The following is an 18,928-nucleotide window of genomic DNA, read 5'->3' as shown; positions in this document are numbered from 1 at the left end:
GCTGCCGAAAACTGTCGCTGTGTGTCGCACTTGTGGCTATGCAAACAGATGATGCCCAAAGGATTCCCAGGCACGCCTTCCGCGGGGTCAGAGTGATGAGGCAAGGCGCCTTTGTTTATTTAACTGCCTGTCTGTTTGCTTAACTGTCAGTCAGAAAATGAGGCTGAGGATGCTGATGCTGCACTTGTTCGTCTTCCTGCCGCTGGTTGGGATGTTTGTCTAGGACAAACAGGACAACAGTACAGAGAGGGGGGGCGGGACAGGGCGCCCCCGCAGAGGTTACTGAAATATTTTTCTAAGCGGAAAAATGAGTGTTTGAACTTTTCTATGGCTGCATGGGAGGGGGAGGTGGGAATGCCTGCCAGTGCCTGGCTGCCTGGCTGCTGTCTGCCTGCCTGCCTGCCTGCCTGCCACCCCCTTTTGGGCGAGGGTTGCTGCTGCTGCTTCGAATGGCATAATTGCTATTGCTACAACAACAATTACAAACAACAACTGCTTGTGGCGCAAGGGGGCGGGCGGCAGAAGGTCTCTCCCTCTCTCTCTCTCTCTCTCTCTCTCTCTCTCTCTCTCTCTGTTGCCGCGTCGCTGTGGCTGTGGCTGTGGCTGTGGCAGCAACGGTTTTTGTGGCAATCAAATGAAGTGTTCCTGAATGGTTTTCAAAGTTAATTTGAGTGATGCTCTCGAAAGCGACGAGCTGTTGTTGCTTTTGTTGGTTGCTGCCGCTGCTTGTTGCAAGCTGTTGTTGCTGCCGCTGCTGCTGCTGCTGCTGCTGGTAGTGACAACCCTCAACCCCCTCCACCCTCAAGCCGTGTGGCAGCTCTGCTTGCTGGGTCTCTGGTCCGCGTGTTTATTAACATGTGTTTACAACACAACTTGAAGCGCTCGAAGCGCCCTCCCCGCCTGCCACCACCCATATGGAATGGCATCGAATCGCAGTGGCAGACGCACCATTTGGGCTGGGTGTGCTCTGTGTGGCATGTGGCACAGGCGACTAAAGACTAAAGCGATGCTGGTAAACACTTGAAATTTCCGTTTCGTTTGTTCCATTGGTGGTTGTCGGTGGGTCGTCTCACGGGTCTCACTGCGGGTCAATTGTCCCAACACACACACACACACACACACACACACACACACACACACACACAAAGAGAGAGGGCTAAAGGACTTGTGGCAAGTGGCATTGGCACTGAGGCACAACTCTTGGAAATGATTTAAATTTTATTTCACCCAAAAGGAGTTTCTTAAATGTTTTTGCTTGCACTGGGGAAATGCACTTTCAATGCATGAAGAAAACTCAACATATTCTGGATTCATCTTTCAGGATTTGTATTTTTGTACAAGTAAAATTTTATGAGCAAAGGTCAAAGCGCTGTGGAGCACTTTGATCTTTTATGCGGAATATATTTCAATGGATAATAATTAACGCTCAAGAAAATGCACAACCAATAATGCAGCAACATTTGCTTCAGGTTGAACCTTTTGTTTTTGTTTTTAAGTTTGTATTTATTATTCTAAGCTGCCTCCTCAGTGTGCCTCAGAGTTACCAAAAGCCAAGAGCCTAAGCTGTAGGCTCAAGAGATGATGTCCAATCTGCCAAGCAATGGTTTTGGTTTCAACGGATGAGTTGATGATGATGATGACTGCAAGGCAGGCAGGGAGGCGGGATGATGACTGTGCCTCATCTTCATTATGATTATGATTGTGGTCATCATAGCTCTGGTCTCGTCTCGTCTCGTCCCGACTCGAAACTCCACATCGCATCAGCCTCATCCTCTCATCTGTGAAGCTCAGAATGCGTTAAGCTTTTGGATCTCCTGGCGCTAGTTTGACAGGTGGCAGGAATAGGAATAGGAATCGGAATAGGAATCGGAATAGGAATCGGAGGAGAGGCACCTGGGTCTCGGTTTAATGGGTTTTTCTTCCCCAGTTGCTGCTGTTGTTGTTGTTCCTGTTGCCTGCAACCTAATTTGCGGCATATGCCCCTTCAGAGCGAACAACGAAGCAACCTACCCCCTGGTGGATGAATAGATGCGGATGGATGGACGGGATGCACATCGGTCTGTCGCTTGGTCGCATCTGGTGCGGATTAGATTATGCATAATAAAGTGTAATTTATTTTTGGCAAGTGCCTTGCGAGAACGAACTGTCCCAAGGGGTCTCTGGCTCTGCCTCAGTGTCTCTGCCTCTCAGAGTTGAAGTCTCTGGGGCTGTCTGTCAGGTGTCCCCCCGGGGACCAGTTGTGTGCGGCACTGGCAGAGATTCATTCTCCCATTTCGGGGGTTGTGCTGTGCTGTCTGTGACGCTAGATAAAGACAATCGAATCGAGCGATTTCCATGAGTGACACGTTTCAACACACAGCCCAATGCGTATCTTCTGGCTAGTGGCAGGTCTCGTGGCGTCTCGTGGTGCTCGTGGCGTGGCGCTTATCTGGAGCAGAGAGTGCAGCAGGACGGACAGGGACGCGTGTCAGCATTTTGCATGGCCCACAGATCAGAGCAGACCAAACCAGGTCTGCCGAGTCCCTAATCAACTTATATAGGCATCAGCAGTTGACACGTGCCCCCAGTGGCTGTGTGGCAGGCAGGCAGGCAGCTACTTAGACCATGAAATGGCGACACGTGACCAAAAATGAGAGGAGAATCAGAGCGTCGTTTACGGCTTATGCCCGCACAAATATTATTTATTGCAATTGTATTTTAAGTGCCTCTCAATGGGAAAGGAACGAACATGACACAAGAACTAGAAGTCCTCCTTCTGCCATTTGTTAAGCCAATTTGTACTCATCCTTTCCACTCTCTTCTCTCTTCTCTCTTCTCTCTCTCTGTCTGTAGATTCATTAATGGGCTCGGCGAGCGAAGACGATGACGACGATGATCCGCCGCATTTGCGGGCCACGGCACTTGGATTGGGCGTACTCGGACCGAATGGCCCAGACTCAGCGGGTGGACCGCTTGGCACATCGGATATATCAGTACAAAGCATGAGCACCGATAGCAAAAATACCCATGACGACTCAGATCAGGTAAGGGATCGCATCAGTCGATCATTAAATTGTTGCTGAATGTTGATGGCCCGGGGGCTCTCTCTCTCTCTCTCTCTTGATTAATGATTGGCAAATGATTATGAGCTTCACTCTCTTTCTTCTCTCTCTCTGTCTAGGGCTCCTTGGATGGGGATCCGGATGGTCGCGGCGATTCACAGGCGGAGAACAAAAGTCCCGACGATGCCAATGGTTCGAAGCGTCGCGGTCCCCGCACCACCATCAAGGCCAAACAGCTGGAGGTACTGAAAACGGCATTCAATCAGACACCGAAACCGACACGCCACATTAGGGAGCAACTGGCCAAGGAAACGGGACTGCCCATGCGCGTCATACAGGTGAGCACAGGTCCAACATCGCAACGCCACAGTCCCATTCGCTGGTGTTTACAGGGACAAGGCGACCCCCTACTCACGTACTCCCCGCTGCAGCCCTCGCTGTCAGCGGACAGCTCAAAACGAATCAAACGAAATCAACAGTCCATCATTGTCGAAAGGATTGTCATGGAGGGCCAGGGATGTGGCTTGTGTTAGGGATAGACACAAATTGTCTGTTCTTGTTTCTGTTTCTGTTTCTGTCTTGCTTGGAGAAAGTTTCCGGTTTGGACTTTGGTGGCATTGAGATCTGTGTTGGATTTTGTTGGAATATCACAAGATAAACCCTTCTTTGGAGACAGGAAGAGCCAGAGTTGGGGGCAGACAGTGCTTTAACGACGATCGACTATGTTTTAGTCCACAGTGCGGCCTGGCCTCTAAGTGGTGTACCCGGTCTGAGGCTGGGGTTTCATCAGCATAAAAAAGGCATAAATTAAACGCGCTTTGACTGGCAAATGTTTAAACTAAAGCAAACGCGGTCACCGCACCGCTTCAACAAATAAAACAAACAACAACGAAAGCAACAACGAAAATCATAAAAAATAGTCGGACGCGATTTTTCAACGTTGTGCGCCGTGCCGCCTTGCAACGCTTCATTGCTTTGGCCTTTTCGATGGGAGACCAAAAGCAAAGCCAAAGCCAAAACCAAAACCAAATACAATAAAAATAAAATTAATGTCTGTCCGAAAAGAGAGCGAAAAGCAAACTGAATGAGTGGGGCGGTGGCCGTTGTGGCAGCGTGGGCGTGGCAGAGCACTAAAAACGGAAGTTCAATGTTCGCCATGCAACATCCCAGACCCCAATACCCAGTCGCAGTCCAAGAGACAGAGCCCTTTATGTATGCCAAAAGAATAAAAATTCCATAAAAAAGAAAGGAAAACAAAAGCAGAAGGAGAAGGATCTTCCCCCCTCGCTCCTAACAGTGAGAGGCGCAAGGAAAGGCAGCAAAGTGTAAAGATGCTGTTAGCTAACATGCAATGTTAAGTGCCCCCTTCCACCTAACAGTGAGGAGTGCAAAGAAAGTCAGCAAAATGTTTAGTTGCTGTTAGCTAACATTCCATGTTAAGTGCCCCCTCGCTCTTGACAGTGAGACTGATCTTTCTGTTAGCTAACATGCAATGTTAAATGGTTAAATGTCCCCTCGCTCCTAACAGTGAGGAGCGCAGAGAAAGGCAGCAAAATGCTAAGCTGCGGTTAGCTAACATGCAATGTAAAGTGCATGTCCGAAGCGCTTGCCATCGTGTGTGAAAGTCGCATAGAAAATGAGTCTTCCGTCGGCGGATTATGTAAATAAGTTTTTCTTTTATGGGATTTAGGCAGGCTAAGCCTCGTGGAGCAGCTAACAAATTGAGCAAAATCCAAAGTGGATATCATAATAATTATCCGAGGCAGTCGCGACTACTAATTGCGGAAGCATTTTTAGAGTAGCAAAACCTAAGTGGAGGCAAAAGCCTGGACGACTGCGGCGATTCCCAGGCACGTCTCTTGATCTGCTATCCATCATCTGCTCAGAGGTGGGAACCATTGACAGTCAGCAAACTAGCGAGCACCTCCTCCACGCTCCTTTCTCCACCTCTCTCTGAATCCTAATCAAGTCCTTTCCCCCCACAGATGTTGTGCGGCGCTGTCAAGGATATCCGCAGCATATGTTCTGGATCCCTCAACAACATCATTAGGTTCGTGTTTGCCAGAACAATGGCAGCGAGCAGTGGTTGGAATTTATGAAATTTAGGAATGCACCTTGCACCTTGCACCATACCCATAACCATAACCATAACCATAACCGTAACCATAGCCGTTCAACAGGTTATCCACCCCGCCTCCTGCGCGCTGCTTGCCACACAGCTGTTTCAACCCAAAAACCGATTCAAATTCGAACTCTAGTGCTTAACGGGGATTACGCAGGCGCAACGAGCCATTGGCTTGTTGTCTGCCCCATAAGTCTCTTGGTTTCGGTGTTTCGGTGTTCCGTGTTCTCCGTTCGGTGTTCGGTGTTCGGTGTCTGGCCCTTTGATGTGTCATTGGTTACAGTTAAAGGATATTTAGTCGGCATTCGTTTCTTCTGTTTCTGCTGTGCCGTGTGTCCGATTCCTCGGGTTATGTTCTCTCCTGTGCTGTTCTTTTCTGTTCTGTTCTTCTCGAAAAGGCGACAAGTGTGACACAATCAACACCTCTTTACAGCCTCTCTCGAGGAACGGGGGGGGCCCATGTACCAGTGTGTGCTGTGTGGTGTCCCTCTTCAGATCTAAACGAAAGTGACAAATGCCAACAAGTTGAAGTTGAAGAGGAGGCAACAGCATCAGATCTTAATCGTCTCACGAGACGATGATCGGTGCGGAGACAGATACAGACACAGACACAGAGACAGACACAGAGAGAGACATCTGTGAGCTGTCAGGGGCAGGGGAGAAAACATTTGCATCTTCATTAAAGAGATGTGTTTGCTGCACACTGCAGCAGCACTTATCAAGCGTATCGAATGACCATCCCCCCCAATATATTCGGATGGGAGCTTCCAGCTGATTTCCATGGAAAGTAGCACCCACTTTCGGGGGCCGAAAACTCTCTGGCTTGTCTTTGAGTAACCCGATCCCCATGGTGGCATCAAAGAGTTTTTGAGCAGTTCGTCAGCAGCTCATCAACTGAGCAGCAGGGGATGGACCGAGGGAGAGAGAGAGAGGGAGAGAGAGGTCCAAAAGATGTCAACAGGGAAATTTGTACAGCTCCACAGCTCTACAGCCCCTCCCCACCAACCCATTCCCCCCACTCGAGTCGAGTCGAGTTGAGTCAAGTCGAGTGCCCGCCTGCTGTGAGTTTTATAATAAATTTTACAACAACAAAAGAGCCTCAGAAGAGCAGAAGGGGCACGCACGGGCAGAAGCAGCACCAGCAGCAGCACCAGCAGCCACAGTCTGGCCAAGGGAGGCGAGGGGGCATGACACAGAAAAAATAACTTCTTAAGAACTTTTGCCGACGTCCCGCGCCACGGGACAGAAGTTTAGTTGCACGGGGGCCCCACGTTGGGCGCCAACACAAACATTATTCCTCCCCCCCTCCCACTGCTCCTCCTTTCGGTCTTTCCTTTTCTTCGATTTCCTTCAGTTCGCCTCGAACTTTGACATGGAAGAGGTTGAACGGTCGTCTGTGGCACTTCAAAGGTAGTCATAGATCAAGCATCTTGACCAGACTCCCTCCAACAAGCCACAACAACAATGTGTTGGGGTACAGTGTGCGCCAATGCTGTAAGGCAGGATAGAACTAAAAGTAAAGATGGCAAAAAACGAGTGCCCGAGGACCGCTTTACTTGGACAGATACGGATTAGATTTTATTTCAGTATTCAATTGAGTCGCGGAAACAGCAACGTCTCACAACGTTCCCCCTCGCTTGCTTTTGTACTGGCCCTACCATGGGGCGCTGATGCAAAATGCTTCACTTCATTTTCCAACAATTATTGGCACGCACTTTGAGGGACATTCAGTCATGAGGCTCACCTCATTGTCATTGCTTTAAGCCCCGATGGAATAAAACAAAGAGAACAAAGAGTGCGGCTTCCCCATTTGGATAATTGATAGATAGATAGTGCCACTGCCATATAGATATGAACCAATCAATCCATTCAACCCATTCAATCCATTCAAATGATGAACGTTTCTCAAGCTTCAAAGCTTCAACCTGTTGTCCCCCGACTACGGCACTTCCATGGTTTCTTTTTCTTTCTTCTTGTTATTTTTTTGTGTGGTGCTTACGCTCCATTTAAGCTTTGAAAAATTATAAACAAATAAAAACAAATGGGATATGGGAATTGGGTTGCGGGATGTGAGGGGAGGGGGAAATCACACAGTCGACGAAGCAGCTCAACAAATTTTTAATGTGGCATGCGCGATGCCTGGCGCCACAGTCACAGATTTAGAGCCAGATTCCAGATTCAGAGACAAAGCCAGCCCCCAAAGGTCTCAGCGGCAGCAACAGCAACAGCAACAGCAACGTTTGAGCCGCAGATACAAAGATACAAAGATACACATGCGACGCGGATGCGAGTCGTCGGACATTTGTCAAGTGCCGCAGACAATGCAGAGGCGTTTATTTGTCAACCGAATCAGAAACATATTCGAGAGCATTTCCAGCCCATGATTTAAATACCTACAGTCGGTCGGTCCGTCGGTTGTCGTTTTCCCCTTTTATTTATCAGAGCTAAGATTTATAATAATTATACCCGGTACTCGAAGAGTAAATAGGGTATATTGTATTTGTGCACATAACGGTTGTATGTAACGCACAGAAGGAAACGTTTCCGACCCCATAAAGTATATATATTCTTGATCAGCATCAATAGCCGAGTCTCTGTCTGTCTGTCTGTCTGTCCGTCTGTCCGTCTGTCCGTCTGTCCGTCTGTCCGTCCTGATGAGCGCCTAGTACTCAGAGACTATAAGAGCTAGAGCCACAAAATTTTGCATCCAGACTTCTGTATGCTCACACTGTTACAAGTGTATTTCAAAATGAGCCACGCCCCCTTCCGCCTCCGCAAAAGGGCGAAAACCTCCCAAATCTACAATTTTGAAGATAGCAGAAAACTAAAAACGCCATTCCGTAGGGAATGACCATATCTATCAGATCACCAAATTGGGATACGATTGGATCATTATTATAGCCACAATGAAGAAATTAATTTGCAGTAGCCAAACCCACCCCGTCCCGCAGCATTCACACTCTGCTTCGCGCTGTTTATGGCCTGGCCCCTGACACGTCACTGCCTCTGCCTCTGCCGCTGCCTCTGCCGCTTCCTCTGCCGCTGACTCTGCCGCGACTCTGCAGTGTGTGTCTATAGGGGAGGGTGGCGAGCTAAAGGAGCGTGTTGGCGTGAGTAGTGTTGTTGATGTAGATGACAGATGAAGAAAAAATTTAAAATTGGACAAATAACCGCTAAAGTGTAGTACTGAGTGCCGGGTATAAAAGTTGTGACGCGTAAGAAGCGTCTCACACGTCCCTTCTCGTTTTTATTTGGATTCGTTTTCTGTTTGGGGTCGGAAGTTGACAAATTTGTTCAACTTTATTTTCGTGTAGAGTTTTCGTTTCAGTTTTCAGTCTCTGTTTTATGGCTCTTTGATAGCTGAACTAATTAGTCAAGAGCAACAGCAACAGCAACAGCAATATGTATCTTCAGACGATGGTAGCCAGCCAGCCCCCCCATTAATTGAGCGGAAACTGTTTTGATTGCATTGACATTCGGGGTCCAGATACCACACACCAGACACCACACCGCAACTCCCAAAAACAAATGGTGACCGCAGAACTTGAAAGGAACCTCTTGCCTCAGGTTGTTGGCGATTGAACCATTCACAAAAGGGCCACAAAAGCCGCTAATTTAACGCATTTACTTTGGATTGGTGGATTGTTAGAGTCAAGAGGGAGGGAGGGAGGGAGGTATATTTCTGTATATAGTGGTTGCGGCGCCTGTCCGTCCGCACAACATGACATGGCAAATGCCCCCGCGAGAGGATGGATGGATGGATGGAACATTATAATTTCAACAACTCATCAACTTGCTATTAATTTCAGTTTGAGGCGCCGGCTACCACAAAACGAAAAAAAATACAAAAGAAACAAAAATACAAAATAAAACAAAACAAAAACAAAAAGTAATTCGAAATCGAAACCCGCAGCATTTTTGTGCCGCCTCATGCAAGGAGCTCTCTTTGGGAGAGTAACACCTACTAAACTATGGGGCAGCGGCGGTAGAAGCAGCAGCATGAGATACAGATACAAAGATACACCTTGTGGCCCGAACAGAGAGCAGAAGTTAATTATCTGTTAACTCTTACTTGAGGCCAATTCACGCCTCAAAAGAAGGATTGAACCGAAAAAAAGGCACAGCACAGCACAGCACAGGGATAGAGATATGCGGTAGTCATCGATGTACGATAGGGCGTGACAGCAGTTTTTTTCTCTCCCTCCCTCTCTCTCTCTCTGCTTTCGATAAATGCAAATCATCTACCGAATACACGCCGCTTGAGGTGGTCATCCTCATCGGAGGTCTCTTCCCTCTTCGGTTTCTTTACAACAAAGCATTGTGCGCGTATCTCCCCTCGTCTGCTCTCGAGTATATTTTCTGTTCTCCATTACATGGTACTTGAATTGTTAATAAGCCACATATCATTATTCTTTCTGCTTCTTGCTTGGTGCCCCAGACAGAGTGATGAATGGAGCAATTTGTTTGGGAAAAATACTAATGATACTTGTGTGCCCGATATGATAGGGACAGGGCTTCGCAGGGATAAGTACTAACGCTTCGAGAATGGGTCAAGTTTTCCTTTTAAATTTGTACTTTGAATATTTATTCCTTGTTCTTCTGATTACCCTTTGGCAGATATTCATTTGGGTGCTTTTAGTATCTCCTTCGTGCACATGTGTAAGTAAATCCCATTGATAGCCAATTACAAAGCTCTTTTTCAATCGTTTCTTGGAGATTCACTACCAACCAGCAACCCACATTGTTTGAGGGGGTAGGGGCTGGGCGGAAGGGATTTCTGTATGAATGCCGTCGTTGATTAGCCTTTTAAAAATTGTTATTGCCACAACACACAACTCGTTTGGGGCACTGATTGTGGTGTGTGGTGTGTGGTGTGGGGTGTGGGGTGCGGTGCCTCTAAAGACCAAAAAATGAAGTAAACTTTGTTGGTGCCTTTGTTGTTTTTTTCTCTCTCTGTTTTTGGCAATTAAGCGGCGAGTAGCAACCAACAGTAGAGGCAACATGAAAAGGCAACAATTCGGCAGGGGCAAACTAACAAACAAATCTTGCCGCATCATAGCAAACTAATTTAGCAAATGGTAGCCAAAGCAATCGTGCCACAACAATGTGCCCCTTGAAGTATTCGAATAAAAGGAATAGTTCAAATCCCAACTGCCAACTGCCAAATCTTAAATCAAATCCCCACCGAAGTTGAACCACATCAAATCATATCAATCAATGGGGGTAGAGCAGAACGTGACACACATTTGTGTTCCTTTTGGCAGAACGGCCACTTTGGGGCAACCGAAATGAGCAGCGGCCACCGCCCCCGCCACCGCCCACTGATGGCGGGAGGAGTCGAAGGTGGGCAATGAGGGAGGGGCAAGTAGGAGGCCAAACGCGCTGCCGTTTAACATAATTTGCTATAATTTTCAACACAATGGATGGATGGAGTGGAAAGATGGCAATGGAGATGGAGTTCGAGCTGGAGCTGGAGCTGGAGCTCTAGAGACCTTTAAAGTCGAGAGTCGGGATTGGGTAACCCTTGGGGGCTCCCGGTGGCTCCTCCGTGTTCCCCCTACGAGCTGAGCGCAATAATCATTTTGTCCAAAGAACGGTAGAACGGTAGATGGGGAGGGGAGCCCTCTGATTGCTACCATGCCCCATGCCCCATGCCCCATTATGCTACGTTGTTTGCCCTTTTATGTCAGAGCTCTAACCTATAATTTAACTAAATGTTCAAATGTTCAGATGTTCGGATGTTCTGGCCGGGCCAGGCCAGGCCAGGCCCGTCCGCCGCGTGTTCAACTTAGTTGCCTGGCCCTGCGCTCCCCTCTCTCTCTCTCTCTCTCTCTCTCACTCTCTCTCTGGCTTGCTGCTGTTGAAAGCTCAAAATTGGAAACAAATTTCGGCTCAAGTGCGGAAATAAAATATTAGCCTCACATTTTTCAAAATTGCCAGACAATTTAGAGCCCACAAAAAGGGAACCAGAGGAAGATGTTGCGTTGATAACCGTACAATAAATGATGCGATTTTGATATCTCATAATATCAGATATCCTCATAATAAGCCCCCAGGCAAAATAAGCAAAGGAAGGGGTAGAGGAGCGCAAACATAGATGGAAGGGGCAAACCGAAAGTACACACCGAAAAGTTGGTGGGAAATCAAAATCGAACGAGAAACGAAAATAAAGTTGCAATCTGCAAATATTTTTGATTGAAGGGCAACAATTCTATGTGATCATTGAAAATTTACAACAGAATAGAGAAGCGCTGGGGCACGTTGGGGGGAACAACAAAGAGAAAATATAAAAAGATCCAAAGGGATGAGAAAAACGTGCATGACCATTACGTTTGACGTAAGCCAAAGTCGATAATGTCGCGAGAGGTAGCGACCACAATCCGACAGCAAACTAAAAGCAAATACCGCGAAAAATCCCATACCTATCCCGCCCACACTCGAACACACACAATGGAACTGAAAGGAGGCACGGACGGCTAAGCTGCCACCGCATTTCAATTACACGTAACGTTGCAGCGTAATAAATAAAAGGTGTCCAACCAGCCTGCCATCCTGGCAACCTGCCACCACCCACCTGCACTCTGCACCCTGCACCATGCACCCAGCAACCTGCGGGGCAGCTCCGATGTTCGCGTCGAACTACACAGAATTGTTGGCAATATTTTTCCATATGCGATAGAGGGCCCTGCGGTCACATAATTTTTCATTTTCCTATGCGAAAAACCAAACAAAAGAAACAACAATAATAACTAGAGGAATATTCTATGCTTTGGCAAGCCGATTCAGTGGATGCCCTGCCGATAAGTGAATGGATGGCCATGGGAATACGATTTGTTTGAAGTTAGTTTTGCCCATGGAAAATCAGTATTCCTCTAGAAAGGGTATACCGTGGAGTAGGAGGCAAAAAACTGCAACTGAAATATGTATTTACAATAGCAATAGTTTTGCATTTGTGTTTTTTCTTCTCTATTTTTTGTGCAGACTTTTCCCCCCTCTCTCTCTGTGGCCACCTCCCACTCTTTGTCCTTTTTTTGCTGCTGCATATTCGATCCATTGTTTTGTTGCATCTGCAAAGAAAAACGGCAACAAATGTGCAAATGGTAAATGGCAAATGGAGTGCAACAAAAAGTTACGAGAGAAAAAACACACAAAAAAATGCCAATTTCGCGTGTGGGCGGGGTCGGTCTCTCACTCCCCGTTCGGCTCGAATCTCTGCGAAGAGGACTGTGTGCCTTGTGCACCAAAGAGACCTTTTCAAATCGAACATTAATACCAAGCAAAAATGTTAGATGCAACTTCGAGAGCTGCTTCGAGGGCTACTCTACAATTCTACAATAGTTCTTCGATCTGCCTTTTGCGATCATCCTCTTTGGAGAGACTCCTCATTAGATACCCCGCGGGATCACATGTCCACTCGCTCCCTGTCGCTCTCTCTCTGGGAAGCAGCAAACAAATCCCCGATCAGCCAGCCAAGACGCTTGTGGGGCCTGTCATAAAGTCACACGCTTCACCTGGAACGTGCAGCGTGGAGCGAAGGGGCAGGACGGACAGTCGTGGAGCGGGGATCTCCTGAGCATTAAGCATTAACCGTTTGTCCATCCATTCGGATTGGGGATTCGGCATGGGGGCATGTAGCGTGGGGCACACAGCATGTTACTTCCTTTTGTGTGCATCCTGTGTGCCGACGCGTTCCGTTCTCAGGCCCCCCGAAAAAAAGGGAAGAGCTTTTCTAGCGAAATTCGCTGCGCCGCAAAATGTGTCAGTTTATAAATGTGAAGGGCCCCAGCTCCAGCTTGGATTGAATTGGATCCTATATGCATGTCTAGCCGCCAGAGTTTTTAGCAGACGAACCAGCCAGCAATCCCTTTGGCTTCAGTTCATAAAAGGCTCGGCTGTCCTGTCCTGTCCAGCCAAATTCAAATGAACTGCAGAACGGCAACGGCAGAGCGTCAGAACGGCGCTCATCATTAAAATTCACGCTTAAATTGCCTCCTAAGACGGTAAGGAGCGCGGGCAACAACAGCTGCAGCCACAACCAACTGTCTGAATGCCCCAAAATCTAAGCAAAATTCATTGGAAACTATTTGCCAACAAAATCAAAAAACAAACGAGGGAGCCAGCAAAGCGAACGATGCGTTCGTTCCGTTCCGTTCCGGGGGCGGCCGTGTGGAACGGCAAAGACATAAATCACAAAAATTTCATTGAGAAAACTTTGAGAAATCGAAAAAGCCCGAAAAATAAAGAAAATCAAAATGTTTCGTTGACCGCAGCAGAAGAGATCATTAAAAAACGCGCATCCAAAATATATGAATATTAAAAAAGCAAAAGACCAAAAAAGCAGAAGAGCAAAAAACAAAAACGAAGAAGAGGGACAAACCGTAGGACCCCAGTGAGAACCCAAGGAAAGAGGTGCCACTAAAAACTTTTGAAATATGTTTTTATTTTATAACTTTGCATGCTGGGCACGGTGCTTCTGGAGCACCCGACGGACGCACTCTCGGATGCGATGCCGAGTGCCCGGTGCCCGGTGCCCGGTGCCCAGATCGGATCCGATCCCCCGATCCGATGCAGAACGTCGTAAAAATGAAAACTGAAACAGAAACTGCGAATGGTGAATTTGGATGGGGATGGGTATGGGTACTGCACTCGCTTTCTGGTTTCTTCTGGGTCTTCTCAGTCTGCTGCTGGTGCTGGTGCGGCTGCTGCTGCTGCTGCTTTCTGGTGGAATGGGGGGCTAATTTTGCAACGGCCGCCTGGTGCGGCGGTAGCATCAATGCAAAGCCAAAAGCCACAAGAACAACAATTAGACATGCGCCGTCGCCGCCGCAGCGAACTCCATAAACCGATGCCAGTAGACATCGTATAGAAAGATACAAAATACAATATATACAGACATTTGTGCATACCTAAAGAGATCGGCTACTAAATGTGTTCTTCCTCTTCCTCTTCCTCTTCCTCTTCCTGCTCTGTTCCAGGTCTGGTTCCAGAACAAGCGCTCGAAGGAGAGACGCATGAAGCAGATCACCAGCATGGGTCGTCCACCGTTCTTTGGCGGTGCACGCAAAATGCGAGGCTTTCCCATGAATCTCTCGCCGGGCGGCCTAGACGATGGACCCGGATTTCCCTATTTTGCAGCAGACGCTAAGTTCGAGTTTGGATACGGCGGTCCGTTCCATCCGCACGACGGTCCCTATTTTCCAGGACATCCCGGCGGACCGATGCCGTTCAATGCGCCAGGTAAGCAGTCTGCGCCCACAATTTCCCCTTATAATGTTCTGTAAAACTTTGATAGAGTCCACTGATTTCCATTGCTTTCCCTTGAAATGCATTAGATGGAAATTAAATTGTTGGAGAGTATTTCCGTTTTGCTGTATGCTAAATCCATAAAATCTTTGTAAAAATGTAGAGACATTTAGAAGTTTTTCAGCAGTTCCCATATCCTGTAATCATTAAGTATCATGTGTAAATGATGTCCATTCTATGTCATATTTAAACTTTATTAATAGTATACCTTAATTCTGGAATCTATCTGTAAGATCATGCACAAAAGAGTACGAAAATATCCACAGAAGTCAGTTCCAGATCAGAAATCCAAACATTTGTATGAGAAATATGTAAAACATGTTCTGCCATAAGATACTAGGACCCCCTAATACCAGATCAAGGAATTGTACCCTATTTTGAGTAAACCTCAACTAAACGCTTCTTTCATCTCTGGCATCTGTTATAGGCGGACCCATGGACCACAGCGGACCCATTCCGATGGTGAACGAGTTCGGACTGACGCCGGAGTCGACCTTTCTGAGTCAGGCGGGGGCACCGCCGATGCAGTTGCAGACGGCCGTGGGGCCACCGCCGCCGCCGCCGCCTCCGAGCGCCGAGCACTTGATGGCCGCCGCGCAGCAACAGGCGGCAGCGCAGCAGCAGCAGCAACAGCAGCAGGCGCAGCAGCAGGCACAGCAGCAGGCAGCACAGAATGCGCAACAAGCAAGCCAAACGCAGCAGCAGCAACAAAATGGCCCCCGCACCGCATCGCCCGAGTTCTTGAGCTCCGCGAACTTCAGCGAACCGCAGAATATGCAAAATGAAGGGCTCGTTTGGTAATATACGAAACAGTTGGCAACGCGCCTGCTGTTCCTGCAGACCTATACGCAGGAGAGGGAGCGGGAGCGGGAGAGGCAGTTGGAGAGGGAGATGGAGCGGCTGCGACAGCGAGAGCGCGAAGAGCAGTGAGAGAAATAGCAGTACTAGCCACCAACAACAGCCGCCGCCCACAGCCAAGGCGCACACTATGGACATCTCGCTCTGGCGCATGGCCATCTGGACAGAGACACACAAACGAACGAGCAGCAGCCGAGAGAGAGAGAGAGAAGGAATGATTGAGAGAGCTCGCGCAACTGAGAGTCGTCGTCGTCGTCGTGCCATTCGCGCTCTCTCGCTCTCAGTCGAATATTTGGAGGCAAATTCTGCCCCAAAAAAAGAAAAGAACACCTCTCGTCTCCCACTCCCCGAGCCCTTTGCCATTCAGCTGCTTTCGGTTTTGTTTTTGTTATATTTTACTATTATTATTTTTATTATTATTCCAATACGTATTTTTGTTCGTGTATTTCTGCGCCAAAATATTTGTAAATTATTAAAAGAAGCAAAACGCAAAAGAAAAAAAACACAACTAAGAAATAAATAAATTAAAGAAATAAAGATAATTATACAAATTGACAAAGAAACATCTATCTAAATGTATAAAAAACAAAACAAATAAATGGGCGCTGCACATAGAAAAGAAATTTTTTTAACAAAGAAAAAGAAAACCCAAAACTCTAAAAATTATTACACAAAAAACAAAACAAAATAAATACAACCCCTAAACGTCTTGTCTGTAATTTATAAAGAAAATACAAAAAAAAAACTAAAAACTATTCATGTGTATCTGTGTAAAAACAAAAAAAAAATGCAAATATGTAGTTTAAAAAAAAAAAGACAAGCCGAAAAGAAAGGAAAAATTATGGATAATGAAAGATGTTTTTGTAAATTAGCACATTTTATTCGTAAACTACTACAAACTGTTTAGTTTTTGCTGCATTATTTTTTTTTAAACGAACCTTTTTTTGAATATTATTATATGAATATATATAGTATATAAACATAAATAAAATATATTATAATCGTTGTCTAACAACATAAACGTAACTAGACATGTACTTGTGTAGTTCACCCTAGATCTAAGTCTATAAACACAAACATATATAAATACAACCAGATCTATAAACGACAGTCACCACTTATTCACTTGGACACACTTTTTGACAGACAGTTTAACAGACAGACAAATAGAAAGATGGACAGACAGACAGATATACAGTGGGGAGCAATGATGAGTACATGTTCACAATAACTGACTTTCGTCGCCCATAACTTCTAAACGCATAATGCAAACGTAACCAATTTTTTTGTAGACATTAATCACTTTATCCTTAACAAATAGGCAATACCAAAAAAACACAAATGTGAAGCTTTTTAATAGCGAAAAATAAAAAACTAAAACAAGTCGCATGTACTCATTTATGCACTTTTCGTTGTTTTCACTTATTTAATATTTCAAAATTTTCTAATCAACAATATGCCTGCAGATTTGATGTTAAATATTTTTTTGGTTATATTCTAGTAATACTAACATAAAATTAAGACATTTCTCATAATAATCGAAGCAGATTTCATGAATTTATTAAATAGTGCCTATGTTGTACCTGAGACAGCAGAAACAATGTCTAGAAAATTTAAATATTATTGTGTAGCTTACTGAAAATGGCTATACGACAGCTAATACTGCTGAAAAACATGACATTAGTCAATCGGTGGTGATCAGAGCGGAAAAGACGCGAAATTTTGTCCCGAAACAGCAAAGCCAAGGTCGCCCTAAGGCGCTAGCAGACCCAAAAGCCACACTAATAATGTCGCAAATTAGTAAGAAGGACTTTCTAAGGCCCAAAGAGGTTATTTTCGCATAATACTATCAATTTTGGTCTAGATAGCCAAGTATGGCCATCGTACCACCACCTGAAACATTCTTACACCATTTTATATCTACCGGCATGTTTCACGTGGTAGGTAAATAATGGTAAAGCAAACCCGAAATTTTCAAATTAGCATAACAATTTGACCACGGATGATTGAAAACGTGTTATCAGGTCTGATGAGTCCAAATAATCATATGGGTGGCAGTATTGTTAGCGTAAGTCCGAAAAAAGGCTTTAAGGACATCATTTAAAGCAAACCATGAAACATGCCGGTAGATATAAAATGGTGTAAGAATGTTTCAGGTGGTGGTACGATGGCCATACTTGGCTATCTAGACCAAAATTGATAGTATTATGCGAAAATAACCTCTTTGGGCCTTAGAAAGTCCTTCTTACTAATTTGCGACATTATTAGTGTGGCTTTTGGGTCTGCTAGCGCCTTAGGGCGACCTTGGCTTTGCTGTTTCGGGACAAAATTTCGCGTCTTTTCCGCTCTGATCACCACCGATTGACTAATGTCATGTTTTTCAGCAGTATTAGCTGTCGTATAGCCATTTTCAGTAAGCTACACAATAATATTTAAATTTTCTAGACATTGTTTCTGCTGTCTCAGGTACAACATAGGCACTATTTAATAAATTCATGAAATCTGCTTCGATTATTATGAGAAATGTCTTAATTTTATGTTAGTATTACTAGAATATAACCAAAAAAATATTTAACATCAAATCTGCAGGCATATTGTTGATTAGAAAATTTTGAAATATTAAATAAGTGAAAACGTTGAAAAGTGCATAAATGAGTACATGCGACTTGTTTTAGTTTTTTATTTTTCGCTATTTAAAAGCTTCACATTTGTGTTTTTTTGGTATTGCCTATTTGTTAAGGATAAAGTGATTAATGTCTACAAAAAAATTGGTTACGTTTGCATTATGCGTTTAGAAGTTATGGGCGACGAAAATCAGTTATTGTGAACATGTACTCATCATTGCTCCCCACTGTACATATAGCGCAACTAAAACTAAAACTATTTTTTTTTTTTTTTGTGGTCTTAGAATGTAAGGAAAAACGTAATTTATTATAAAGGAAATCTCTGGCAAGAAATGCTAAAAACCTAAATGTAAAACCTAGAAAAGGAACAAAACAAAAACTAAACAAAATATATATATAAATAAATATATAAATTTCCAATTATAAAGATATGGCAAGCTAAAAATCGATAGAAAGGGAGAGAGGAAGGAAACCAGATGGAATGGAATCCAGAACCCAGCTAACAATTTGCGTTTTCAATTGATATATGATTACTATGATTGGGAATTATTATATGATTATTATTATTGTAAAAAGTACTTAGTGTTAGCATAATGCGTAAGTCAAAGAACAGACCCCCCTCCCACCCCACAAGACACAAGAAGACCCAAAAACAATTCCCCCCACACACACACACACGAAATCCCTATATTCATCAAGCGATAAATACGCGTAGTAGAGTGTGTGCATGTGTGTGTGTGCGTGTGTGCAAAAGAAAAGATACTTACACGTGCGAGTAGCTCTGCAGAGATAAGATTCTCTTGGAAGATCCTCTTGGGAACAGGATGAGGATACGATAAACGAAGACGATGGATGAGGGCAAGGCGAATCAATAATGAATAAACACAAATTGTTAACAAAAAAAAAACTAAATCAAACAAACAAACAAAAAAAAAAAAGAAACGGCAGAGAAGAGCAACAAACAAAAATGGAAATGAACG

The 18,928-nt window shown here is 45.2% G+C and overlaps 1 protein-coding gene across 3 annotated transcripts in view; it reads left to right on the top strand.

Annotated features, from left to right (window-relative positions):
* LOC117898872 (LIM/homeobox protein Lhx1) overlaps positions 1–18,928 on the top strand; it is a 72,901-nt gene that overhangs the window by 34,187 nt on the left and 19,786 nt on the right. For 2 of the 3 annotated variants that reach the window (XR_004649161.1, XR_004649162.1), the window contains exons 4-7: positions 2,833–3,023; positions 3,161–3,379; positions 14,139–14,400; positions 14,894–15,407. Coding sequence is in view for 1 of the 3 variants with exons in the window: in XM_034808557.1 (XP_034664448.1) it covers positions 2,833–3,023; positions 3,161–3,379; positions 14,139–14,400; positions 14,894–15,267 (1,046 nt within the window). In the remaining 2 variants the exon portion in view is untranslated. Of the gene's footprint in view, positions 1–2,832; positions 3,024–3,160; positions 3,380–14,138; positions 14,401–14,893; positions 16,077–18,928 lie in introns of those variants that run through there. The other variant, XM_034808557.1, reaches the window with a different exon arrangement.

Source organism: Drosophila subobscura, chromosome A, assembly GCF_008121235.1.
Source record: "Drosophila subobscura isolate 14011-0131.10 chromosome A, UCBerk_Dsub_1.0, whole genome shotgun sequence".
Classification (NCBI taxonomy): domain Eukaryota; kingdom Metazoa; phylum Arthropoda; class Insecta; order Diptera; family Drosophilidae; genus Drosophila; species Drosophila subobscura.
This window is presented reverse-complemented; position numbering and strand designations above follow the sequence as displayed.